The sequence below is a fragment of the Tinamus guttatus genome, unplaced genomic scaffold (assembly GCF_059628265.1).
Source record: "Tinamus guttatus ecotype Peru unplaced genomic scaffold, ASM5962826v1 Tinamus_guttatus_pri_ptg000089l, whole genome shotgun sequence".
Lineage (NCBI taxonomy): Eukaryota > Metazoa > Chordata > Aves > Tinamiformes > Tinamidae > Tinamus > Tinamus guttatus.
The window spans coordinates 1431666-1459488 of NW_028288623.1; the positions used below are offsets into that span (position 1 = coordinate 1431666).

At 37.0% G+C, this 27823-nt stretch overlaps 1 protein-coding gene across 1 annotated transcript in view; it reads left to right on the plus strand.

Annotated features, from left to right (window-relative positions):
- TTBK2 (tau tubulin kinase 2) overlaps positions 1–27823 on the plus strand; it is a 64731-nt gene that overhangs the window by 2201 nt on the left and 34707 nt on the right. Inside the window, exons 2-6 of the mRNA XM_088520464.1 lie at positions 17600–17759; positions 21092–21239; positions 25405–25478; positions 26527–26667; positions 27650–27754. Of these exons, the coding sequence (XP_088376590.1) occupies positions 17691–17759; positions 21092–21239; positions 25405–25478; positions 26527–26667; positions 27650–27754 (537 nt within the window). The 5' untranslated portion in view covers positions 17600–17690. The remainder of the gene's footprint in view (positions 1–17599; positions 17760–21091; positions 21240–25404; positions 25479–26526; positions 26668–27649; positions 27755–27823) is intronic.

Genomic DNA, 27823 nt, shown 5'->3' on the forward strand with positions numbered 1-27823 from the left:
ATATAAATCTAGGAGATAGGTGTTTAGGCTACTGAAATATGAACTGAATCTTTTAATTTAGTCGTCCTAAGCTTTATATACTTCAGTCAGTTTAGAGAGTAGAAATAAACAGAACAGCTTCATTTTCTGCTTTTTACACACCAATGATTGTACTGTATTCAATGTCAGACAGTGTTTAAATAATAGTTGACTTTCCTGCTTTTGTTGGAAATGCTGAATGCCATATGGAGTGGCTTTTAGTAACAAATTCAGACCTGAAGCTAGCACCACATCTCATATCTCAAAATTACTTTTTTGAAAACATCAGGCAACATTTTACTTCTGAATAATGTCCCTGGGCTACTTTCTGTATTATATTTACAAAGATTTTGGGGTCAGAGTCAGATTCTTTCATTTTTCCCATCACTGCTGGGTCATAAGTGGTATGTTCTTGAGGGAACGTGGTAGCAGGTTGGGAACAAGTTTTTAAAGGCAGTTTTGAAATTGAGATGCATTTCCTGGCCTTTCAAATTTATACTCTGATTTTTCTGTATTACCTTGTAGGTTGAAATAATTCAAGCCAAAAAAGTTGAAACCTTTTCACCTCTTGTCTCAATTGACTATCTTTTACTCATTTTTGAGAAATTCTGCAAGTCATAGCTTTCAATAAATTATTCTTTAAGCTTGATTTTCAAATAATCTTTTAGTTAAAGGAAACATCTGGAAATCCTGAAGAATATTTTTGGAAGGAAGGTAGGTTTGAATTTGAGAGGAGGAGGAAAAGGAGGGCAGGCTGTGAAACAGAAGAAATGCATCTCCAGCACTTTCCACAAAATTCTGTATTAAGTTTGTACAAACTTGTTTATTATTATATTCAGAGATTGGATTTTCTGTGGTTCTTGCACAGCACCGTTTAGAACTATCCTGTGATGAGAAACATCGCTCACATGCTATTTTATGTTGTTGCTTTATCTCTGAAAATATTCTTGAGCTCTGGAGAATTAGTTTATTTGTACAAAGAGGAACTCCATCAGGTGGTTATTCTCTTTTGAGGAAGGTGTATATGTGTATTTGTTGCTTAGTGCTGCTTTTGGATGCAGGAGTTCAGAGAGGTTGAAGAAATTGAAGGATGACTGATCTCTCATGCGTGATGTTAACCAACTCGTTGATAGAATTGATGCTGAAAGTTATTTTTTTCCAATGCAAAGATGTCTGATGTAAAATGAAAGGGCAAAATATGCTGAACTTGTTTTCAGATCTTGTAATACATATTAAGCCACTTCTTATTTCTGTGATTCATTGCAAAGGGATTCATTAGCTGATGCAGGGACAAGTTGCTGTCAGGAGCAGCGCTGGAGTAAAACTGGAGGAAGATTAATGTCCTCCTTATCTGTTTAAGTGAAACTCATCCTAATACCCTTTTGATGCACTTCTCCCAAAGGGGAACCTGTGCAAAAGTTATATAATGTGTTAAGATACTTTTGTCAGAGGGCTTCTCCAGGGTAAGAGGAGATTTTGACATGTGGATTGTGTATGTTTTCAGTGCTGTGGAATTGCCTCTAGTCAGCAAGCACTTGCTGAGTCTGGAAGGCGACCTTCTTTCTGCTATCACTTCCTCAATGATTTTCAGATAATGTTTGCTGCTTCTGTCACGCAGTCTCTCAGTGTATTAATGTTCTGTGACATTTTTAGCAGCAGTTATTTGGTACAGTGTTCTTCAGAAATGTAGTAAGAATTAGATTGCTTTGTTGTTGAGTGTATCAGCAGGATGTGTTTTGATGCAGCTGTTAAGTTTACCGCTATAGCATTGCTTCAGATGCCACTCTTGGCTAGCGCTACTGCTTCTGAGCAAATCAAACATGTCTGTTTAGCTTCATGGTGCTGAAGTATTAAACAGGGGGAGGGGGAGGCAGTCTATAAATAGAGCCTGCTTCTTTTCAGCATCTTGCAGGGACTTCTGAGAGTGCATCTGAGCTGTTATTTTGTTTTAAGTAACATTATGACCATTTATTTACTGTCTTGAAATAATTCATTATTTTCCCATCTTTCCTTTTGCCAGCTCTCTGAGTTAAGTAGGTCCTGAATGTACACTACAGGATGACTGAAACTGTTTCAAGCACAGAATGAGTGCACTGTTCTTTGAGTTCATTGAATGGCCTGTCTTTATAGGTGACACTGTTTTTTCATCTTCCAATAGACAGCAAAATCAAGGCATAATTCTTGAGTATAGTGATACTAGAACAAATTGTTATGTAGTTCTTTGAGAGCTGAAGGGGCAGAATTGATATCAGATTGCCATTCTTTTTCTGTGAAAAGTTTATCTGCAGTGGTTATCATGATAATATTAAAAGAAGGAGCATCTAGATTTGAGCAAAACGAAACTTGTACAGCCTTGAGTATAACAGTATTTTGAGTGAGGAAGCCTGTTGAACAATTGCTCTGGATGGAGAAAAATTATGAAACACAAGATGGATCAGCATGAAGAAAATACTAATTGGTCTCTGTGGGAGAATTGCTCTGGCTAATCCAGATAGTTTGTTTTGCCTATGCAAAAATCAAGATGCTCGTGCTGAGGTGAGGAAGAAGTCTTAGGTTTGTAGGCCTTTCGCAGTAAACCAGCTGCATCTGTGAGTGTTTGGTGCTTCTTGTCACTTATTTATGGATAGGCATACATCTAAACATGATTTGCAAATGTGTTACCTCCTATGGATGAAAGTGCGCTTTCTTGTTGAACCTACCTAACAGCTGGCTACTGGTTAAAGGGGAAGATTGTGTTCTCTGCCTGTGCCTTTTCTGTTGCTCACCTGGTCTCCGAACTGTAGTGATTCAACTCACTAGTTTGGCTGGGAATAACTATACGGAAGGAGCTGTTCAGAGTGTTCTTCCAATGAGATTTGTGACTCTTGATAGGTCATGCTGTTGTGTGCGACTTCTCCATGACAGCCCAGTTGAGAGAAGGCAACACAACCAGATCCTTTATTGCTGTTGCCTGGGTGCTCAGCTCATGTGCTCTCAGTTCAGGGAGGAGGCAAGGGAAGGAGAAATGATTTCTCTAAAAGCCCGCTTATGGGTGAAGTTCCACTCCCTTTCCTGTTGGTTAGAAGGTAATTCGAGCTAAATGGCACGTTCTGCCTGGGCACTTGTCCTTAGCACCAGGATTTCATCGGTTTTCACTCTAGGACACTTCAGTCATTTGGCCACACTTCAATAAGGGTTCCCAAAGCCTGGGTAAATCTCTTGTTGAGTCAGTTTTGCCTTACCCTCCCTTCAGAAGGCTGCTATCGAGTATGCTAGCTGGTAGATAATATGCATCGCTCTGGTTAGGAACTGCGTTGGTGTGTTGTGGTACCTCCCTAAAATACATTTTTCCTAGTAAAGGTTTGGACAGAATTGCTTTATGTTCAGCATCTGGATTAAGGCCTGCCACGTGAGTAGCCCTGCAGTAGACGTTGCTCATACTTGATGTTGACGTGTTCTAATGTGTTCAGATACTCCTTGTTCTGAGAGATGAAAGAACTAGAATCATAAAGGAAGCTGTATTATTTTTATCTTAACAGTAGTATTAAATAAGAATATAGCTATTACTATTGCCTCTATTGTTGCTGTTCTAGTTCCTAGTACAAACAAAAGGTAATAATGTATTTGAGCTGTACCTTGTCATTGCACGTTTCCTTTTTTTTTTTTTAGTGGATATCTCATACAATCATATGGCAAGCAGTTATCTCCACCATGCTCTCTTGCAGATTTTGAATTAAATATTCTTAAAGTAAAATTGATTTCTGTTTTTAAATGTCTGGCTTTAAAAAAGATCACTGTAACTTGTCTTGGTGGAATAATATTTGTTATAAATAGCTTCCAAATAGAACTGTAGCAGCTACAGGATGCTGTTATTTTAGAGTTCCTACCTGTTTGCCACTATGGTATCAGATGCTATAGTTTTCATACTGTTTTAGTCATTCTATTTTTGTAAATCAAGTGTGTAGACCTTTTAAATATACAAATATGCAGGTATTCGTTCAACAATACAACCTGATCTGTTCTTAAAGCACAAACTTTTATTCGGAGAGGTTTAATATTTCTTGCCTTTATACATCCAGGATTTCTTTTAAAAATGTACTACCAATGTGTCATACTTTTCACTGACTAAGTAAGGATGAAGGGAAGGGCTGTAATGAATTTCAGGAAGCTTTGCTGTTGTATGCTTAGGAATAGGTTTGTCTTTGGCAGCTGGTTAAAAGACGAGCTTGCGCTGTAACTTTGAGCCTCGTGTTATCCATATATTCTATAATACATAAACCCACTGATTCTTGTACCTCATTGTGTAGTACACCATACTTTTAAAAACTGACATCTGGACAGTCTCAATGTATTAAATTTACGTGGGATAATTACATTTCGAGCATGAATGCCACTGCTGCAGGTTAACAACTCGGCATACATCTCGATCTGACTGTTTTAAGACCAAGGGAACTATTGTGGTCACTGCAATTCGTGGTGTGTGTAACACCAGCCTTCCTTGGACTTCTCTCAGTGAGGATTGTTAACAGTAATTAACTAAGAGCATATAGTCTATTGTCTTTTAAGAACGGTAAGTAATGAGGAAGTGTTTCAGTAGTAGACTATTCTTACTGACTAAAATCAAATACTTTATATTATTAAATAAGCTAGAGGTTCAAACTTTGGCTATTATTATTTTTGTATGTCAAAAAAAAGATCTTGTTCCTCTTGTAATTCCTTAGACTCTGAATAGATTTTTCTTTTGCCTTGTACTAGGTAAGCTGAAGGAATTGAGCTTCAAGACTTTGTCACTCTGTGTATATCCTCCGGTCTTTTAATAATTTGTGTGTTCCCTTTGTACCTTTTAACCTTTCCAGAGTGCTTTTTGAAATGTGAACACGAGAACGGGATATAAAATTCCTGCAGCAATCCTTTCACTAGTAGGTAGAGAGGTACTGTGCCTCTTCTGTGTGGTTCATGTACCTGTAGTCACCTTAGCCTTAAAGCAGCTGTATGTTTCTGTGCATCTCATTTTTAACACTGCCATCATGTTTTATTGTGAGTTGATGAGTACCTCACATTAGATAGTGCCTCCCTTTAGTCTTTGCTCCTTCAATTATAATGTCTTTTATCTGAGCTGGAACATGTGTAATTTGATTGTAGTCCTTTTACGAGCTGGTATGGATTGTTCTATACCACTTCCCATTCTCAGTATCAACTGCAAACTTCAATATTTTTTCCTAAGCTATAATTAAAAAATGTCACAATGTAAAGTGAATAACTCATTTTCAAGGGACTAATTAGAGAAACATCAGTTATGACTTAGAGTGGGACCTACTGACCTAATTGATGAGGACCTGGACAATCTGTTCTAGGTGACCCTGCTTGAGCAGGAGGGTTGGGCTAGATGATCTCCAAAGATCCCTTCCAATCTCAATCATTCTGTGATTCTGTGGCATATTGATTTGCTGCCACGTGTAACAGACTGCTACATGTTAATAAGTTGGGTGTCTTCCAGAAGCGTAAGGGCCAAACTTGTAATGCCATCACAAAAAGAGCTAGATAGCTTGACAAGAATATAAACTTTAGCCAACTCCCTTGAAGGCCCCTGGCCAGGTGACCAGCTGCCGAGCATGGGCACTGAATACCCGGTGTGCTGGGACATGCGTGACGTGGCTGACGGCTCTCTCTGAGCTCTGCTGCTCGTAGCTCCATTGCCTACGGAGAGGCACTTCTGAGGAGAGGGCACGTGTGCCTGAAAGCTACCCGTGCACCAGATAGAGAAATGATTACTTCATTAGAAGAAGGAAGCCACCACTGATGGTAGCTTCCAGTTTTCTCGTATTGCTGTACCTTAGAAATTGTGTGGAAAGTTGTTATGCAGCTGTAGCCTGTACCAGGAGAAGATCCTGCCTTGGAAGGTATGTTTCCAGAACAACTGCTCTTGGCTTTCCGAGAGCCCTCAGTCTTGCTAAACTCATAATCAGAAGCCAGGTCTTTGTGGTCTAAATTGCACCGGATATGTCTATACCATCCTTGAGGAAGAGATGCAGGCTTTTCCAGTGTGTTTCTACTAATGCAGGTTTCACTATAAGGTGAAACTTAAGCAGTCACTGTGCATCAGGATGAACTTTCACAGAAAGCCTATAAAGGGCAAAAACATCTGCCTGCAGTTGAATAATTTTCACAAAACTGCTTTGTGATCTCTCAACTCTATTCCTCAAGAGAATCCTACAAAACAGCTGCCAAAAGCAAGCCTGGGAAATAAAACTAACATCTACAAACAACTTTCACCTTATTAGAGATACTACTTGTATTTTTTTCCTCTATTTTCCCACAGATTGCGTTGTCTTCAACACATCATTATTTTCTTTGTTATGTATTTTAAAGGTGATTAGTTATGGCATTTTTTTAAATTATTATCAATCACATTAGATATGAAAACCTTTATTTAAATAATATACTTAAATTTGCATTTTTCTTCCTTCTTAAGACTAGAGATGCAGTTCTCTGAAGACTTAACCATTCAGTAAGCATTAGGGCATACTCATTTGTGTCTATATGTAGCTACATTACTAAATTTGCTGCCATTTTATTTAAGTAGTGTTGGTTAAAGCGCAAATGCCTTGAAGCAGAGCAGAAACTAGTAAGCTTTGGTGGGCTCATTAGCTCATGCTGTGTTGGAGCAAGTGGAAGCATGAGAAAGCTGCAAGAAGAAGAGCAAGCCAATGGAGTGCCACTAGTCTAGAAGGCGTTTCAGGCTCTTGGCCTCTTTCTCAGGTAAATCCTTTGTGCCTTTCTTGGTGACAAGTTTGGGCCTGCTGCTGTGAGGAGGTCCTGGTCCCATGGAAAGCCTCTACGAAGGAAGCAAGTGCCTGAGTTTTTGGGGGTGGCTGCTACTTCTGTGTAGCGTGCAGCAGTGCTGCACAGGCCAGGGCAGGGTACCAGTGTTAGTAACAGGTGGGAACCTGAGGGAGGCAGCCATAGATGCAGAAGGAAAGGGGTAAAAATGAGTCCAGGAGAACTAAAACAATGAAAGATTCCAGTAGAGGATTAGTTTTCATTTATTTATTTAGTCTGTGTATTGAAGTGAATTGTGTAGTCCATAAATATAGCAATAATAATAATAATAAAATTTCTTTGCGTATTTTTTTGCAAAATGCAAATATGCAAATGCAAAATACATTTTGATAGGTTGCTTCTTGCATATTTTGGTATATATGGCAGTCTTATTCACAAATAAAACAATGAATAGGCTCTAGCCAGCAAATTGAGCTGCCTTTTTTTTTCAGAGGTGGCTACTGCTATATCATTTTTAAAAAATTAGTATTATTATATATGTTTTTCAAGACTAAACTAGCAGCTGGAAGCCTTCACATCATTTTTGTGATTTCTCAACTTTTTACTTGTTTCTGAGAAATTATTACTCCACGCTTACTAGCTACTGAACTAAATTCTGCAAGCTGAAGCAAAGAAAACATACCTCCTATGCTTCAGTACTGCAGTGTCCAGCACTTAAAGTTTTGAGAATGCATGTGAGACTCAATACTTCTCTTGTTTCTCCTATCACTAGTTATGCAAACTTTGTAGGGAAGTGTAGTTACTTTCATCAGATTTGATAGCTGATAATATCCAACAAATAGATTCAAGAAACATATTTTTAACCCTGTAGGTCTTTTATCCTACATGTTGGCCATGTAATGTTTTTAATACCGAGTGAGGGGATAAAAGCCTAGTCTTCTTGGTGGAAGATATTCTATGTCAGCAGAAGAGCATGATCACTTCTCTAAAAATGACGTAGAAATCTCCGTATCGCTGTTACTTGTGTGCAGATATTGCCAGACCAAAACTAGGTATATGTTGCTGAATGCGTCCAGGGGGAAAAATCTTAATCCATGATTAAGAACTGAACAAAAACCCTGGATTTAATTGGAATTTACCTCTTTATCATGGCTCCCCTGGCTTGCTGAAGTGTGAAAAGCTAAGGTCAAAATACAACTAAAATTCAAAGATGCTCCGTTAATTGCTTTGAAAATATATTTTTTTTAAAAAAAAAGGAAGCTATTTAGCAAAATTAAAAGGATGTTAAGAAGCTTGAATATTGTAGCAAGTGGCAACTTAATTATAGATTTCCTCCCTCCCCCCCATTTTTATATCTGTTTTACCATGTATCTTAATTGTGGAAGGACTGCCATATGTCTTCCCAGTTGCTGTTTTACTGCTGCTTTTGGTCGCTGTTCATGAGACACATTTTTCTGGCCAAATTCAACACATTGAATGTTCCTAGAAGCAACCTAAAGTGGGTATGAAAAGTCACAATTGTTGCGGTCTGTTTATGCTCTTCTCTATCTGGATACTCAGATCTGTTTGGAGCAGCCTAAAATTTTCTAGTCTTCTCAGCTCTGTAGAAATTGTTGTCATAGGTTGTGTAGTAGCTGTGGCAGCAGTTTTTGACTGAGAGGTTAGTGTGACCTCGAAATGCAGCATGGGTATACCTGGCATTCAAGGAATTCAAGTGAATTTCATTGATGAAAATCTGACCCAGATACTTGCACCAGTTGCATTAGGTGAACGATAGCCTTGTCTTTAGGTGGCATGTTCTCTTTCTCCAAATTATAGAAATACTTGAATATAATTGTTAGAGGTGTTTGCAAGTCATATCCAAAGCCATGGGGAAGAAAAACTACACTATGCCTAATCCATGTTTTTGATCAATCAGCTGGTCTGTCTAATCAATAACATTGAGCAGTCAGCTGTGGTTTGTTTTTGATCACATTTAGCTCTGTGTGTACCGAAGCTATGAAGTCACGTGATAACAGCAAGGACAATGAAAGTGTCTTCATGGGGTTGGCATAGATTCGCTTGGCTTCATTTCCTTCGCATCTGTAGGATAAAGTAATAGAAAAACTGGAAGTAATGCTTGAGCTCATGGATGAGAGCAAAGGAAAGATACCTGATATTTTCCTCTAGTGCGCTTACAAGCACCATTTCCTACTCAGGGTCAACTATAGTTAATACATATTTTTAGTAAGCCTTAGTAGATTTCTAGGCAGTGTAGGCTCCTCGAACTATTGCAAACTGTCAGCATCAAGAGCATCCATTGGTGGGAAGCTGCATAGGCTACCAACTGACCCAGAAAGAACTTGAATTTTTTGTGTGTATGTGTTTATTCTGGCTCCTGCTGACCTTGTTTCATGTTTTCTAGTTCATTTATTGATTGAGATTGTGAATAGGTGGTTCCTAGCAAACCTTTTCATGCCTCTAATGATTTTGTGAACCTCTGTCATGTTCCTCTATTTGCTTCTTATCATCTTTAAAAGCAAGTAGTTGTTCCTTATTTTATATAGAGATTATTCTGTATCTCTGGTTTTCTTGTTCCATTTTCTGATTTTTTAAAAAATATTTTTGGATAGAGAAAAACAGAACTGCATGCAGTATTCAAGATATCAGTGAACCCATGGATATATATACTGCAACCTAATGATGTTTTCCATGCTCTGTTTTGTCCTTCTGATTCTTTGTTGTTTTGACTGCTATTGAGCATTTACCAGTCATTTTTGTAACAGTATATCATAATACTAGGATTGTGTTCCTGATTGTCCATCTATTTTTTAAATTAAAAGTTAGCATGATTTTCCTGTGTGTATCATTTACATTTATTTGCACAGTTTTGCCTACCATTTTATTGCCCAGTTGTTCAGTCATTCAACAGTTCTTTAGTTATCCTCCCTTCAACCCCCAGCTGCGAGTCGCACAGCTTTATTAGCTCATCTCCAGCCTTGTTTTCCAGGTTATTCATGAAGACATTGAGCTGCACAGTTTATAACCTGTTCCTTGCAGAACTTTCCTAGTGACCTCTTCACATCTGTGAACTGTTTAATCCTCACTTCTACCCAGTCGTTTATCACATAAAGGACTTTTCTCTTATGCCTGCTTAGTTTCCTTGAAAATATGATGTCAAATGTGTTTTGGGAATCAAATAGACATTATTTGAATTATCCACCTGAAGGCTGACTTCCTTAAAGGACTCCTGTAGATTTGGAAGACAGATGTTTTCCCCAAGCTGTATTATCTCCCAACTATATCACTTCTATTCAGATTTTCAGTAATTCTATTCTACTCTTTATAGTTTCTACTAATTTGCTTGTTACAGATATTGGTCTTCCAGGCCTATCGCTTTCTGAATGTCCTGTGTAACCTTTTATAAAGTGGGTCCTACATATTTTATGGTATGCTTTCTCTTCCTGAAGAATGATTTATTAGATTTCTTAACTTTAATTTTTCATTCTTAGTCCTTTTTGTCTAGTCCCTGTTATACTTTTGCACTTGGTTTAATTTGCCATTTCTTTTATTTTGTGTATTTAGGCATGACTTTGACACTTTGAAAGGTGTTTTTATTATTTTGTTTTTAGCTTCCTACTTTTCACCCATGTTGTTGTTTGTTTGTTTTCTGTGATCCATTTCAAGTCTTTTTATTTAATATTATATGCTTTGCTTAGTTTCTGCTAGAGAGACCTTTTGGTCTGCAAGACCAAAGTAAAACAGAAATGGGAGATAGGATCTAGCAGTATTGCTGAAAATGTGGACATAAATTAAGTCACTTGCTGAATAATGGTCTTTTGAAGGAGGAGTGTGTTTAGATGTCCAGGGAATCCTTTCCAAAATTTGAAAGCAGAACCATTACAGATGGAAACCATGACTCAGGTTTTCTGTATGTAATTTGTACTAAAATAAAATATTTTGATAGAACCTGAATTAAAAATGTAAATATCAAATGTGAAAAGTTATAACTCTTCAGCCTAAAAAGAGTAACTGTCCATGCTATAGTGTGTAATCACAAGTGACCAGAAAGAGATGCAGATAGTGAAGTGTTGAAGTCTTGTTGATGATATTGAGGGTACTTAAGTTAGTAAAGATGAGGACAGACTAGGAAGAGCTGCAGAAAGACTAAACAACAATAACTGTGGGTAGAGGAAGATGGATGAAGTCCATCATAAAGCAAAACACATAAGGAAAAACAAATTGGAACTTTATATAGTGATAGGCTGCCTCCCCAGAATGAGGACACAGGGCCTCTGAAAATAGCCCTGGAAAAAGTAGAACTAGAAAAGCACGCAGAAGGACAACACGGTAGTGAAAAATCTCTGAAAGGCTAAACAAGTGAAGGGATGAGTGTGGGGATATGGTAGCAATGAGCAGGATGGACAGGGAGCAATTGTAAACTGTGGATTCCAGTACAAGGGCTGGTGAACCTCAGATGCAACCAGCAGAAGGCCGTTTGAAACAAAGATGCTGCTGTACTTCTGAACACAGCAAGGAGCTAAGCTGTGATACACTTCAGCACAGTGCTCTGGATGCTCAAAGCTCTCATGGCTTCAGGGAAGATCGCGTTGGCTCCTCAAGATTCCCGGTGTGAATATTTTTTGGAGCAGGCAGGTCAGGCAGTCCTAGAAGAGTTACCCATCTCCTTTGTTCTGGACTGGGCTTCTGGATTTGAGGTAATTTGAGTCTCCAAATAGGTTATATTTACTATATGAAGCTGTCTTGGTGTCTGTGTTCAAGCCACACTTCAGTATAACTTCAGCATTGCAAATTTTAGAAAAATTTCTAAAAATATTTATTGCGATGCTGTGTAATTCAGGCAGTTGCAGAACTACCTTTCAATTTGTGTGCTTATAAATATTTTGCTGTATATACCGAAACACTTATAGTGGCTTTAAGATACAGCCACTATATTATTTTGAATAAATTATTATTAATAATAATATTAGTGGATTTGGGAGCAATTAATAAAGTTTCACATATATCTTTTTGATTTGGTGCTCACTCTGAATTATGGAAGAATTGAGAGTACTTTGGTGTTGCTTGAAATGCAGTTTACTTCTCATCCAGGGTTTGGTTTCAGCTGTTTCCAGTGTTAAGGACTTCACCTCTGAGGCTGTAGTTCAACAACCAAGTAAATTTGAAATCACCACAAAAATAGTCCAGGATTTTCCCTGTTCCTCAAAGTGAACTTCCGTTCTTTCCCTTGGTCTGACATACCTACGTCTTTGTACAATTGTGTGACAAATTGAATTAGAAAATTAACTCATTCCACTGAAAAACACAGCGGCAAAAATATTGAATGGTTTTTGTTTAGTGATACATTCTAATTCTCTTCAACCAAGAATTTCTGATTTTTCCATAGTTAGCTTATTACGTGCTGTGTTTCTCCAAGGAGCCACAACCCTGTAATCCACCCCTTTTCTCTCTCTGCACAGAGCCCTCTTTTACTTATTGCAAGGTATGAACTACCTTTTATCCCAGTTGGTTTAATTAGGAAACATAATGAAGTTTACTGCAGCTGCTTTCAAGTTAAATTTAATTTTAAGGTTGCTCTGGCTATTTCAGACTTGAATAAGGGTTCCTATGCCTAAAAATACTTCTGTGTTTTTGCCTTCTATGTCAGCTGGTTTAGTAAAAGATACTGTACTCTTCCATAGACTTTTTCTTGCTTGGTCTTTGTACCATTTGTTGCTAAACACTGCTACAAATTGGAAAGAGGGTGGTAGCTGGAAATACTTGGTTTTGAACTAGGGCTGTTACTTTGAAACTAAATATTATGCATTAAACTTGTCTTCAAACTGAGAAAGTGTTGCTGCTTTTGTAATAGCAACATAGCTATAAGTGCAGAAGTTGCCAGAAGGAGATCTAGACTCCTTGGCAGAGGAAGATGAGACAGTTGGGAGCTTTTCACACCTGGAATCTACAAAAGGAAACGAGTATTTTGGCACAAAAAAGCCTTGAGACAGGAAACATTAAATTGAATTGTTTGTGGTGTGGTTTTTTTTTTTTTTTTTTTAAGGTTTTCTTCGTAACCAATGCGTTTGGAAATATATGTCAATGTTTTGCATTTCCTTTTCTTTTCTGAAAATGATTTTTCAGTGGTGCTGAGGAGCACCATTCAGCTTGTAAGTGCAAGATAGCTTTATAGGTTGGAAACTCAGATACCCTTGAAATTCCTCCTAGACTTTGGGTTTACAATTGGCTAGCGAGCCTTCGCCTGCCAAAGGAAGTGAACCTCTCCACAAAGGCGATGGACTTGGAGCCTTTGAAAATTTCCTGCCCTGGTTTTCTCTTTGTCCTGTTTTGTTAAGCTTGACTTTGTTCTTTTAAGTCTGTCTTTTACACAAAAGTAGACAGTACAGGAGTGGAAAGCAACTTTGGGAGATTTAGGTTTTATTGAATGCTTGAATGGACTGAAGGCAGCCGGGCAGAATTCTTAATAACCAGAGTTTCCAGTACAAATATGTAGATATTATTCCACAGGAAAGGTGATAGGGCAAGAATTTTTCCTTTCCGTGAAAGAGAAAATCTTCTGTCTTTACTTGCTGTGTCCTGAAAGATACAGTAGCTGCTTTCAGCCAGAATTGCCAGTTCTACTTTCTTAACCTTAGATGTAGCTTTAAACATCTCTCGAAGCTGGTAAGCAGATTTAATTTCAGTTTAGGACTGTCTGTGAAGAAATACATATGTGTGCATGTATGCACATAAAATGCACACATAGAGTGACTGTCTTTGCATGCTTATCTGCGGTCAGTTTTGGGGAATTTGGTTTGTATTTTCTGGAAGTTCTGCATTGCAGTGGTCTAGTAGCATATTTTTTAATATACTTGAGTGTGCTAAATTAAAGAAGTTTGAGCAAGAGTTTTAAATAATGAAGCTGTTGGCGTGATACCAAATTTGGGCTGTAGTGCTAACCCTCCTTTGTACTGTGGCAATCCTGGGACACACAGGAAGGCTTATACCATGGACCACCGCCTGCGCTCATGTTGTCTGAATTGTTTCAGGACCTGACACCTGGAAGACGTTTTGCCAAGTGGCCAGTCACCTTTAGTTGTGATAATTCTGTTATGTTACCATTTTCTTCTCTTGATATAAATTGGTCAGCTGGGAAACTGCTGAGCGTTACATATAAAATACATATAAAATACATTTTTTACGAGAAATGGTGGTGTAGAAATTATAGGAAAATTACAGGAAAATTATAAAGAAAAATTAATTAGACAGAAAATGACCTTAATGCCTATGGAAATGCAGTTTGGGGAAATAAGACTATTATGAAGGAAGAGAAAATGATTCTTTTCTCCTTACTGCATATTGGTGTGAGTGAATATAGTTCAAGGTTGCACCCTGCAGTGTGAGACAGTTGTGATGCCAGGCGAGAGTTCAGAGGACCTCATGAATGATCCATAAGAAAATAAGTTTTATAGGAAAGACTTAATGGTTAGTTTATTAATTTAGAGAAGGTTAAAAAATTACTTGATCCCTGCATTTAGTTACTTATATGAAATAAAATTACTGGAAATGGAATTCGTTTTCCAAAAGTATGACAAAGTCCTATGGTGAGAAGCTGAAATCAAGTAAATTAAACCTTGACACGAAACAAATCATGTTGGCTGTGAGGGGAAGCACTTACTGGAAGGCACTGCTGGAGATGATACTGGATGTGTCATCGTTTGGGACCTTGCATATCAAGTGCATAATATCAAGCGCATATGCCAGTTCACTGAAGGGATGAAGTTTTGTAGCCTGTATGGGTACAAAACCAGCGGACGCCCTCTGGCCTTGAAGTCACTGACTGAATCCTCAGGCCACTTTCTCCGGGATCCTGAAGAAAACAGGATTGTCCAAATTGAACTCACCATGCAGGTATAAAGCTTGCCTTTCTGAAGTACCGTGGTGCTTGCTCTGATTTTTGTGCTTCAGGAAACGAGCGTCTTCCTTTTGGGGCTCAAGAGAGAACTTTGGTCTCCTCTGTGTGATTACTTAATGTGTCCTGGTTATTTTGATATTTCGACTACCAGGGACTGATGATGTCAACCCATTTATTACTGTATAATGGAATAGGATGGCAGGTGATTTAATAAGGAATTGGATTCTGTTATCTTAGTCATCTAGGAGATGTTATCTACAGTGCTGTAGTCCTCCTGTAAGTCTCAAAGTGTGTGGTTGTGGTGGGCACATATATTGCAATTTTGCATTGCATTGAGTTTTATGGTCTTTTAATTTGGTTGAGGTGCCTTGAATGACTAGTGCTCAGAAATGTGCACCAGGGCTGTGACTATCAATTGCAATTTGAAGTAGAAGCATCAAATTGGGTGTCAGTACAAGGATCATCTCTTACCTGACATAACTGGGAGACCATGGGAGGGTAGGCAAAATTCAGTGCAAATGGAAAAATCCCTGAATGTGCTGTAAGCATCTAAGTTGAGTAGTTTTAGTAGATCTTTGTCCCTTCAGTAGTGCTGTTTCATTCTCTTCTTGGCCTGTCTTGTTTTTGATTGTGCTATGGTAATTCTGTTTAAAGGGCTGATAATCACAATCGGTGGTTACCCATGTTAGGATGGTAACACCAATGATTCTAGGTCTGTTTTCAAATGTTGACCTTATCTACAGGGCAGAATCTGAATTGGTTTAGCTCAACTTGATTAAATCTGCATGTGGACACTCTTACTCAGAACACCAGCCTTAATTTAGTTTCCCTTCATTCATTTGAAATAAACCAATTAAGGCTACCTATTCTGAATGAATGTATTCTTACTGGGATTTAACCAACTCTGACCAATTGGTATAAATTTAGATCTTCAGCTAATCCAGATTAATTTTTTGGGGAGAGCTGGGAGACTATTATTTGTTTGGAGTTGATTTAAATGTTGGAATTTACAACTCGGACAGGAGTGTTTGTCCCCCTAAAATTTTCTTGTAGTTTAGAAAAGAATATCAGAAGGTGTGTTTGCATATTTTTGCTGGTTTTCGTATTTAGAAATGGATAGCAAAACGGATAGCCCTAAAAGGTTTTTTGGCCCTTACATGATTTTGTGTCTCTCTTTTAGAAAGCACACGTGGAATTGTCATGTAAGCAAATTTCTCAGTGGAGGAAGGGGCCCTGTAGCTGTGCAGGAGGACTCAGGGGGAACCTGTGGTAATTTCGGGCTATTTCTAAACCTGTGTATTGAGCTGGTCCTGAGCACTTAAGAGAGTGCAGAGCTTACAAAGTTCCCACTCAATTTTTAAGCTTCTAAAGAAACTGTCTCATAGAGTGAAGAGAATTTATACAAATCTCAATGTCATTAAACACGCACATTTCTAATTTTTAGCTCTCTGTTCTCTGCACGTAAATGGCAGCAGAAAAAAATCCTAAATCTGCAGGCATTTTGCACTTTCTCATTTCTACTTAAAGAAAAGTTGTCCCTTTATTAGTGAAAATTAGGAGAGCCTGGGTCAGAATCAAGTAAGTTCTTACTGTTTGAATTTGTACTCTCTTTAGCTAATGAGAAATACACATTTAAGTAGTTAAATGACTTAACACCTTTAAAGAGATGGATTTTTTTTTGTGTGTATGTGTGTGTCTGCATATTCCAAAAAGGGGGGAAAGTATTATTTTATTTATCTTCTGGTCATTATCTTGCTCACAGTTTATTCTAATTTTCTTTTGAATCAAAATTAAAATTCAGTAATACGGTAAGAACAGATACACTGCTATTTTTATTTTATGAGGGAAAGATAACTTTGCATTTCGTGTTTGCCTTGGAAAATTATATCAAAGCATAAATTTTCAGAGGAGCAATATGTTCTGTTTGAATACAATTTTTGTACAATACAGTGTTGTATACCACTTGTATACTGATTCAGGGATGAGAGACTCGCTTCTAGTTTGTGATGTTTTGCAAGTTATTGGAGCAAACCAAGGCAAAGAGTGGGAGTTTCTTATCATTGGGTAAGAGAGCTTGTGTGAAGAGTTCCACGTGAACAGTTGTACAAAGCAGTGTAGCAAAAATGTAAGCTTATAGAAAAGCTCCTAGCAAACGATTGAAATCCGCCTTAATTTGGTGTAATAGATACTAATGGGAGCATTTATGGATGGATTTATCTCCAAGATGCAAACCTTATATTGCTGTATAAAATCTGATTTAGAAATGATTACGAAAGGCATGGAAATTAAAAAAATTAAATCCATTAAATTATCCAAGACAAGATTTTTTCCCTTTAGCTAATTGCACTCTTACATAAACCAGTGAAATTATACTTTCAGATATATTTAATGATAAGTAATACTAGCTGTAAAATATGAAATAATTAGTATGCAGTGCGATGAATTAAAATTTCAACCATGTATTTTTAATTTTGTGACTGAGGTTAATGTTTTGAGCCTACTACCAAGTATCACTATCAATTATTATTTAATTATTAGTTTTAAATGTATTGGTTGTTTGGATTCTTACAATAATATTATTAAATATTAGCTCTACACCTAATTGTGAATTGTAGGAATTGGAACTTGCCAGGATATTCTTGCTGACAGAATACGTTAAGAACATTTTTTGTTTTATTCATTAGTATTATTTTGGGGTTGGATCCATTAGTTTGAGATTGGTTTGAGCAGGCGAAAAAAATAAGGGATGAGATGCTTGGGTTTTTTTTTCTGCGCATTATAGAAATGTGCAGAAAGATGGAAGTTGTTTGGCTGTTTTGCTGACAGAAGTCATTAGGGGGTGAGTGCTAAGGAAGAAGCACCGCTGTTTCTGTAAGTCGCATCACTCTTAATCACTGAGGTCTGATGTTCTGCTCTCTGTTTCTGCAGCCTCTGGTTAAATGGAAGCCACTCCTGGGATCTGGATGGTTTGTTCTGACGTAGCCTTTGCGTAGCAGCTCCATCCTGCCAGGAAGTTGCAATGAGTGGAGGAGGGGAGCAGCCAGACATCCTCAGTGTGGGAATCTTAGTCAAAGAAAGATGGAAGGTGGTGAGTATGTCTTTCTGTGACTTATTTTCTTCTCTAAAACATTTTCAGACAGACATAGTTTGTACTTTAAATTCTGTTTCAAAATATTTGTAAGATGTGTGTTGCTCAATACTTGTGTTAGATTGTGACCAGACTTCAAAACTTACTATTTAAAAAGAAGTTATGTGAATTTAATGTGCTTTTTCAGTAATGATTCGGGAAAGCTTTTAAATCCTGCTTTAGTGCCAGTTAAAAGCATGACTGGAAGAATCCTGTGAGGGTATTGAATCCAATCAACAGGTGAATATGTGTTTTTTTTTTTTTTTTTTTTTTTTGAAATCAATCAGGCGGTCTCTTGAAACTAGCCAGGTTGTGAACTTTGTTACCCCATATAAGAAACTCTTTCAGAGCCTTGCTGCTTTTCTAATGAAAAAATATTTTTGTTTGCTTGTTCTCTTTTGCATCGTAAACATATTCATGTCTAGTTTGTATCCATTTGATTTTGTGTCAGTATTGCCTTTACCTTAAGAAGATCTTTTCCTTTTTGGTCTTTACATCCTTCATTTACATCTAGCCATTTGCCTCTGAAAACATTGGAGAGACTTGAACATAGTGCTAGTGTTTCCAAGGTAAGTGTAAGGAGGGTGTCCAGGATGCATGTGTAGGACAAAGCACAAAGGAAAAAATGTTGGATTTGTTCTTAAGACCTGAAGAATACTGAGAAATAGTGGAGGAAGGAGGATGAAGAGAAATGAATTTGGGATGAGAGATACTGAATGCTAATATGAGAAGCTTGAAACAAATATACAGAATAGAAGGATGTGCTGCAGCTGTAAAAGAGGGTGATGTAGAAGCGGTTGAGCAGACATGGCAGGAGGCCAGCAGGACTGAGCAGAAAACTCCTGTCTGAACTCAAAACGGAAGAATATGGGAGGTGGAAGAGGGACGGGATTACCCAAAAGGCCATTGGAGACGCAGCCTGGGTGTGCAGGGATGTGGGTATTTAGGAAAGCCAAAGCTCTTCTGGAGTTTGAAACTAGTGAGGTGTGTGAAAGGTAGCAAAAGGCCTTCTCCAGGGATGTTGGCAACAAAAATAAGACCAAGGAAAATGTTGGTATTGGTTGACCTAGTGTTAAAGGGCATGGAAAATACTTTTTCTTCCATTAAAGTGAAGCTCATTTTGCCCAGAATTATTGACTGCCATTATTATTGGATGTATGCTAATGATTCTGGTGTACGTTATCTGAGGATAAAAATCGATCTGCTTATTTTGTTAGGGTTATGCTCCTTTCTCAAAGCACACAAGCAGGGGGGAGGAGAAAAAAAGGAGAAAACAGACAAACAAAAAACCCCCCAAAAAGCGCCGAGACACTTTTTTTCTCAGCCTGGCTGCATCTCCAAGCTGAAAATCAGAGCTATATGATAGATGGATAAAAGCCTGTTTGTACTTCAGTGAGAAAGACTATGCAGTCGTTTTCTTACGCCTCCCTTTGCTTTTACACCATGTGTTCTCACCCTTGCAAATGTGCTTGTGTTAGTGCTCACCGTGGCTATGGTTTTCAGTCACATCAATGCCTGTGTTTAACTGCTTGAGGCCTGGTACTAACTCAGGAAAGATAATTGGCAGTATTTAGATGTCCCTTCTGTAAGGACTAACAGTTTGTATATTATTAAATACATCTGAATGTAACCAAGTTTGATTAGGACTTGACTAGTGTCTTAAACAAATCGCATCCAAAGACACAATCTTCTTACCCAGGATTTGTTATACCCTGTACTTGAATTTGTTAAGTCCTTGAAATGTGTGGGTTACAGAGTCACAGGCTTAAGCTAGTGTTTGTAGCCCTCTGTTACTCTGCTTCAGAGGAAGTTTAAAGGGCTGTGGGGATGGGAGAAGATGGAATGAAGCAACCACTGGTATGCTGCTTAGAAAGAGATGATTACCTGAATTTGCAGTCAATAGATATTGCAGTATAGGCAGGTGTTAATGAGTTAGCTCTGTCCTGCGCAGCTTTTTAAAATTGGCAGTGAGAGGAATAGAGGAGAGAGTAACATAGATAATACTGCACATCTTTTCCTCATCTTTTCCTACTTCCTCATACTTTATCTGAAGTAACAACTGCCTGTGATGGTAAAAGTCTTCTGGGCACAAAATAGGTGATGAAATACCAATATTGCTATAAGCACACTGAAAAAAAATCATGCAACGTGAAAAGTACAGGTAAACAGCACAAGTTTTTTCGTCTTTCTTGTGTCATCTGTTACCACCTTCTTTCTTCTTAGTGGTATCTAGGGTATTTTTTAAAAATGCTTTTCAGTCTCAGTCAGTTGACCGATTGTTTGAATTAGGAGACATTAGTCTCATTTTCAGGCCCTGAAGGTGGCTCGGTGTCTTGTCGGTCTCCAGATGCCCCAAAAGTTTAGATTACATATAACGTGTTAAGAGTCATATGATGTGGACAAGTGTACATTTTTCAGATGACATCTAGCAAGTCATCTCAATCCTTCAGTTTCTAACGGGAACATCAAAGTGTGGAGACATTAAATGAAATGTCTAGTCTAGTTTTTGAGACTGAAAAATAGGTCTTTGTCCACTGTGACCATCTAAAGCAAATAAAAGCACAACTGTTAATATTTGCACTGAGTATACTGTAATACTAACTAATGATGCCAAGGGCATTCCGTTTAACCTCCTCTTAACACAGATGAAAGTTTCTGTGCCTGCATATTTATTTAGTTTGTTAATAAGGATGAAATTAGTGAACCATGAGTGCCTGTAGCATTTAAAGATATTTAAAGATAATCTTAGTGATTCTTATAATTTGCGATTTAGCTTTTATGTGTACTTCCCTCTATGTAATAGAAAATTTTGGCTCTTCGCAATATCACTAAGTGCTTTTAACATTTTAGTGTTCAGTGTGCATATCTAAAAAAAAAAGATAGTGCATTTTAAAAATATTACTGCATTTGTATTTGGAGCTCTCTGAGCAGTTTGTGGCTATTTGAGGAAAGTGTATATTCAGCATAATGACTTTGGTCACAGTCATGCTGGAAATATTATTTTAGTCTTATGGTGTATTACATGCTAACTGAGTTTAATGCAGGTAGAGATCAGATATATTAACTAGTCTTTCAAGGATCTCTTCTGTAATTTATTGTTCTTAACCATACCTTTCTAGAGTGTTCACTAGCTCTTTTAGCCTTTTATTAAGGATGTAATTCTACTAATTTAAATTATTAGTAGCATGACCTTGTTCACAGTTTGGCAGAAAGTGCACAGATATTGATGACTTGTTTCCTTTCATCTTCTCTTCTCTTTTTAAATCTGTTTTTGGCATTTCTTTTCGATATAGCTGAGGAAAATAGGTGGTGGAGGCTTTGGAGAAATTTACGATGCCCTGGACTTGCTGACCCGGGAAAACGTGGCGCTGAAGGTCGAGTCAGCCCAGCAGCCGAAGCAGGTTCTGAAAATGGAAGTAGCTGTGTTGAAGAAATTGCAAGGTAGGGCCGTACTCGGATGCACCAGAAGTAGCACATCAGTGCATTTCTTCAAAAAATTCATTGAATCTCTATTTCGTTTTAGTGTGATTAAATATTTCCCATGTTCTGCGGTGAATTACTAAGTTGTCCTTAGGAATGAAATAGAAGCCTTTGGATTTATGTTTGGCAGACCAGAAAACTGGGCTCTTTGAGCTTCTGAATGCTTTGATACAGCTAAACTGTTATTTGAAACAGGATGATGTGAAAATCCAAAGCAAACAAAAATTAAATTGCTCTCAAAATCTGTCAGATGTACCTTTGAATAGATTACTTAATTAGCTTAATTGTATTTTAATGTCTGACACTATCGGTTAAAAAAAAATATGCGATGACTTCTCACTAGTTTTCAAAATATAAGATTAAATAAAGTTTATAAACTGATTTTTCTTAACAATTTATTTTGATTCTTGAAGATTTTGGCAAAGATCAGCAGCCAAATTTTCTGACAGCACTCAAATTTTCTTCAACTCTTAGTTTGAGCAAAACAAAATCTGCCTGACATATGGTGCTTTCTAATCTGCTTCTAAGGTCACATTGCAACAAAAATTGACAACCTGTATGGATTTAAGAGGGCAAATATGTCATATGTTATACTATGAATATTTTAACCTCTCTTCTGTTTGTATCTTTTTAAAGAACTTCACAAAAACATCTAGTATTATATAGCAGACCAAAAAGATTCAGTGGCTGTGTATTGGCTTTCTTTGAATTTTAGATTTTCTAATCCAGAGACTTATTCAAGTAAATTCTGGTTCTGCCAAACCCAAATTTAGAACTTCTCAATCAGGATTCTTGAAAGAAATTCCCTTAAAATAGTGATTTTTGAAGAAACAAATACTCTAATTCTTTTAAAGACTTTTAAATCTTTCAAATTATTTTTTCAAACTTTTTTTCTGCACGTAAGTTTGATTTCAGTGAAAACCAAAGAGTCTCTAAGTCTGTTTAGCTGAAGCCACAAAAGTAATAAGGAAAATGTTAATATCTGAAAAAGTACTCTGAAATATTTGTGACTCTACAATGCCAATTCTTTTGTAAACGTCTAGGCTATATTTTGCTGTATAACTGGAGTCCTATATACTTATTCAAGGCTTATGTGCCTCTCAATTTATATTAAAACATGTTATGTTATAGCCTAATGTGCATTTAAGTACAGTGAAGTTTTGAGGTGCTGTTTTCCTACTATGACTTTTTTACTTTTCGTCGAAAATATAATATTTGAGTGAGAAATTTAAATCCAAAAATATTGGCTGAAAGAATCAAAAATCGATTTGTGACTGTTGCTCTATGGCCTTATAAATGTTGAATTTTGGTATAGGCCTTGTTTTTTGGAGTGCAATTCTAGTAAGTTGAGATCTTCCCCTGGAAGTATCCATAGCTGCTCAGTGTCATGGGGAATGCGTCCAGACAGAAGCAGCAGAAGGGAACCACTGAAAACGGATTCACTGAGGCATTGTAGTAGTTTCTCAATATAAAGATACTTGTGTTTATTGTTTAATTTCCCAATATTAATTTTCAGAGAAAGCAAGACAATAAATGGGAATTGCATAGCTGACCACCTGATTGCATATAAAAATCTTGAGAAAGAGCTCTTTTAACTTTAGGCTTTGTAGTGAGAAAACAATTTACATTTTAGATAGTTTTGCCTCATTTTTTTCTCTGAATAATCTCTTACCCATTGACAACAACAAATAAATAAGCAACAAACAATGCTGTAACTCTGTGGTAGTGATACTAGAAGTGGACTTTGGTGTTTCAGTTTCACAGTACAGTGTCAGACTTTAGTTTTTAGGTAGGGAATGACGTAGGAGATCAGGAACATGATTTCAGTAAGAGATGGCTTATGGAGGTACTTTTGAGACTTACTGAGATCTATAGTATAAACAGAAGCTTTTATTTTTTCATACATAATATTTTAGCCATACTTGTGGAATTTTTATCAGAGTAGTGGATTATGTTGGAAAAAAAACCTTTTACATAAATTTGTGGCTCCTAGCAGCAAAAGTCTCCACTAATTTTTCTACCTCTGCAGTTCTTGATGTGCAAAAGCCGAAAGTTTGAAGTAGAAATAAAATTGAGAAAAATGGACTAAAATAAAACGTCATTGGTTCTTGAAGATTATATTTTTAATTAATTGTTCCATTCACCATATAGAAATTTTATTTCTTTTTGATGATTTTTTTTTCTGCCGAGTGGCTTGTTCAGAGGTGAAATTGCAGACAATTTTTGTAAGATATTTCGTGACTACCTACTAATAGCATGTGTCCTCTGAGACCAGATCATCTTGTTCTCTTATCCCTTTTTAGTATGTCTGTGTATTATTGTTCTTTTCTCAAAGGATCCATGTTCTTTCATTTTCAAGGTGTTCTGGTTACCTTGGACATAATTCAACTTAGAGGAAGGAATGTAGTTGTCATGAGAATCTCTTTCCATGCAAATAATTGGAAAGTTGATGTGTGAATAGTATGTAATGAGGCCACGGCATTTGCCTCACTGCTGAAGTACCTTGACAGAATCTTTCAGATTTCTTCAGAAGTGTAGATCTAACTTTAAAAAAATATATGCATTTATTTACTCTAGTGTGTAGTTTCCTGTGGACTCTTTTGAAGCAAGAGTTTCTGAGGAAAGAATTAGACAAGAAGTTATACGGAGGTGTAAGGTGGTCGCAGTCCAGCAGAGCAGCAGGTAGATAGGCCAGCCTCTTCACTAGAGCTACTCATGCTCTCAGTGGTAGAAGGGCTTCTGAGTTTCTGAATCGGAGTCTTATTTCACAGAAAGCATGTAACAGAAACGAGAACAGTTGTTGGCAGAAATGCAATGCTGTACTATATTTTTTTTTGTTTTTCACTTTCAGAAAATTTGATAAATGAAAACAGTGTGGTCATTCATTGCACAGTCACAGCTTTATAGGTGTGTAGTGCAGCAAGTAATGAAAAACTTCCAAAAAAACTAGTTTAAGTTCCTTAGCTTGAATGTTCCTTAACGCTACGTGTGCAGGGTAGTTCTATGGCTTCTGTCTTAATACTTTCCAATGAAAAGAGTTGGCAGAACCAAAATCTTCTCGTTAATTATATGTGCTATGAGGCCTGTTATGTTCACTGGTATGGCTATTTAATGTAGATTAGGCATGGATTGTTTTTCTGTTTTTCTTTTTTTTTTTTTTCCATTCTCTCTCCCCGACCCTTTTTTTTTCTTTTTTCCTGGCAATGATGTTGCCTTCTAAATTTTGTTGTTAGCACAGTATTTAACTCTTTAAACCGTCTGATTATAAAGGAAATCTGCTGCAACAGATGGTGTGGATTCTTTTTCCTTTTTTATCTTTTTCCCTTTGGAAACCATGTTGTCATTCCATCTGTTTCGGTTCATACAGCCAGAGCGGAGAAGCCAGGTTTATCCAATCTCCGCGGGTGAGACCGAGCCTCGCTCAGCAGGTTTGCGTCTCGCGCGCCCGCGCGCGCTGCCGCTCGCGCAGTTACCGCTCTGGGGAGCGATGCAGCGACGGGCTGCGCCCGGGGCAGGCCGCAGAGCTAGGGCTGCCGCTGCCGGGACGCTCGCTAGCTACTAAGTGCAGCCATGAATCTACAGGATTTCATCTGGGGGAATTTGCTGCAAATCCCTTTCTTCTTAAGATATAATCTACTCTATAATACTGCTTGTCGTGCTTAAAAAAAAGCGTAAGAAAAAAGTGGAGGAAAAGCAGCTTACAGCTTACTATTGATATAAATGCAGAAATTAGAGAGATTTCTTTTAGAATAAATTATTTTGATGAATCCTGTTCTGATCTCTTTTTATAGAAGCAGAATTGTCTGTTTTAACTGTCTGTGCGAGGGAGATTGCAATAAATAGGCACCTGACTTTTCTGGCAAGTGAAGAGAGAATCTTCAGAAACTGCAGGACTAATTTCAAGCAGTTTGATGGGACTCTGGATGGAACATCAAAATGTCCCCCAAAACTAGCATACTTTTTTTCCAATTTTCTCCTACCATTCTTTCTGTTTATTGAAGTTAACCGTAGATATCTAAAGCAATATAACTGTGGTGTCTTTTGGTGGGTTTTTTGCTAAGATTTTAAGGAATAAAACCATAGAATCTTGTTATTGGCTGACTTTTCTTCTTGTTGTTATTCTCAGGAAAAGATCATGTTTGTAGATTCATCGGATGTGGAAGGAATGACAGATTTAACTACGTGGTCATGCAACTGCAGGTCAGTGTATCAAAGTGAGCTCAAAGTTTGCTTTTGTGTTTTGTTATGGTAGAAAATATATGAAAATACCAGTTAAATTTTAGAGACTGATCTCTTAAAAAAAAAAAAAAAAAAAAAAAAAAGACCGAAGACTATAAATATGTAGTTGTGAGGTAAGGTGAATGGAACACATCATCATATTATCCTTTGATATCTTTTCCATAATTTCCTGTAAGAAAGGAGACAGTTTGCATCCTCAGAACAACCCAAGTATGTAAAATAAGAACTGTGATATATTCTGAGATAATCCACGTTCTTTTAAAGACTTTGGTTGAAAATAGTGTAAAATATAGCAAAATTGTCTATTCAGTTTGTTGACTTTATGGGATGAAAGTAAAAAAAAATGCTCTTCACAAGTTAAAAAGTTGATTCAGTTAACTAAAATGCTTATTCCTGTAAGAAGGGAAAAGTGAATGATTAGCATTTAAAATTATGGATTAATTTTTCTTTACCATCTCAGTGAATATGAAAAAAACCCCCATGTTCTACTATGTATTCTTGATCATCTGTTACTTGAAAGACCAACTGTTTATTACATTGTAAAGAAGCATTTCTTGCTTAGTATTCTTTAAATCTATTTAAGTCATCTAAGACTAAGACATAGTATATAATAAAGCAATTAAGATATCTTCCCTGAAGAGGTAAATATAAATAAGTTTTTGCGAGTGTTTTTTTTTCTGTGGGTGGTTTTTTTTTTTTTTTTTTGTTGTTGTTGAGTGTACCACATATGCAATATTTCATAGTTGAGAAATATACTAAAATCTTTTACTGGACATAGGTTTGATCCATGTTATTAAGGGTCAGATATAGGCTAAAGTTCATTTTTTCAATATTAAATTTATAAACTTTTTTTGAAGATACTTAGCAATGTTTCATGAGTGTGTTTAGGTGAGGTGTGTGACAGTTGACTTTAACCGCTAGAGAAGGGTTGGGAAGATTTTATGCTGTCTGTGGCTGTTGGTCTTCTAGTGTTTTTTTTTTTGTGAAAACTTTGTTCTGATGTGATCAGGGTCGGAACTTGGCAGACCTGCGTCGGAGCCAGTCTCGAGGAACATTCACCATCAGTACCACTCTGCGGCTTGGGAAGCAGATTTTGGAATCTATTGAAAGCATTCACTCAGTGGGATTCCTGCACAGAGACATAAAGCCAGTAAGACTACCCTTTGAAACAAAATGTTTTGTTTTGTTTTTTTTTTTTTTTAATGCGTGAACATTGGATTGCTGCAGCATAAGTAAGAATGGGTGCTGTATTAGATGTTAAAATGAAAAAATGAGAAATGACAGAAACTTGAGTGTGTTTTCATCAGCGTAGAATTTTCCTATTAATGCTGGATTGAACACAAGTAATCTTGGTCTTCCTCACAATGATCGCCAGTTAAGTAGTGGCAATTTTTCTATAGCAATGTTTCCCATCCCTTATCTGTAACATTGTACAATCAAAAGTATTTGTCACAAGATAAGGTCTGATTAATATTTGGGCAATGGGAATTCTTATATTATAAGATAATAAATCTAAGGGAATAGTTTTTATTTGTAGAATATATTTAGGCCCTTTAATAGCAAATTCATGTAAAATTCATTTCCTTTAATCAACTTTTAATGTAATTGTAGCAAAGAAGGAACGGCAGACTGAAATACGAAGCTATTCCATTTTATATTATGCAATTCTAGTGATATTATACTTAAATATAAAGCTGTTTCCAGCTTTCAGTTTTCAAACTCCAGAGGTATGTACACTCCTTGAAAAGAAAAAGTTGAGGAAATGTTTATGAGAATCAGGGGGGATTTAATCTGTCTTTATCAAACTTTTTGTGGTGAAACATCTACCTGAATCTGTTCTTGAGTAAAATGTAATTGCGTGACATAAGTGAAAAAATTCTCAATAAAAGAAGTATAATCTAAGTGATAAAGTAAGCCAGCAATTTGGTCCAAAAAGGCTGTTCTTCTCTTATACTAAGTCAAGTATCTGATTTTATTGACTTTTTTTTTTCCAAAGGTAATGTGAATTTAATAGAATTGAAAATATGAAAGAAGAATAAAAAATTAGAACATTGACTCGGCCCCCCCTGGTAATATCTTGGTGTTAATATATACATAGATTCATATACATATGCATTTTTCTTTCTTCCTAGTCCAACTTTGCAATGGGACGTTTTCCTAGCACCTGCAGGAAGTGCTATATGCTGGATTTTGGCTTGGCTCGACAATTTACCAACTCATGTGGGGATGTCAGACCAGTAAGATATTTTTCACAATTGTCAATTTGATTAACTGAATATGGTAATATGCTATCTTTTTTTAAAAAA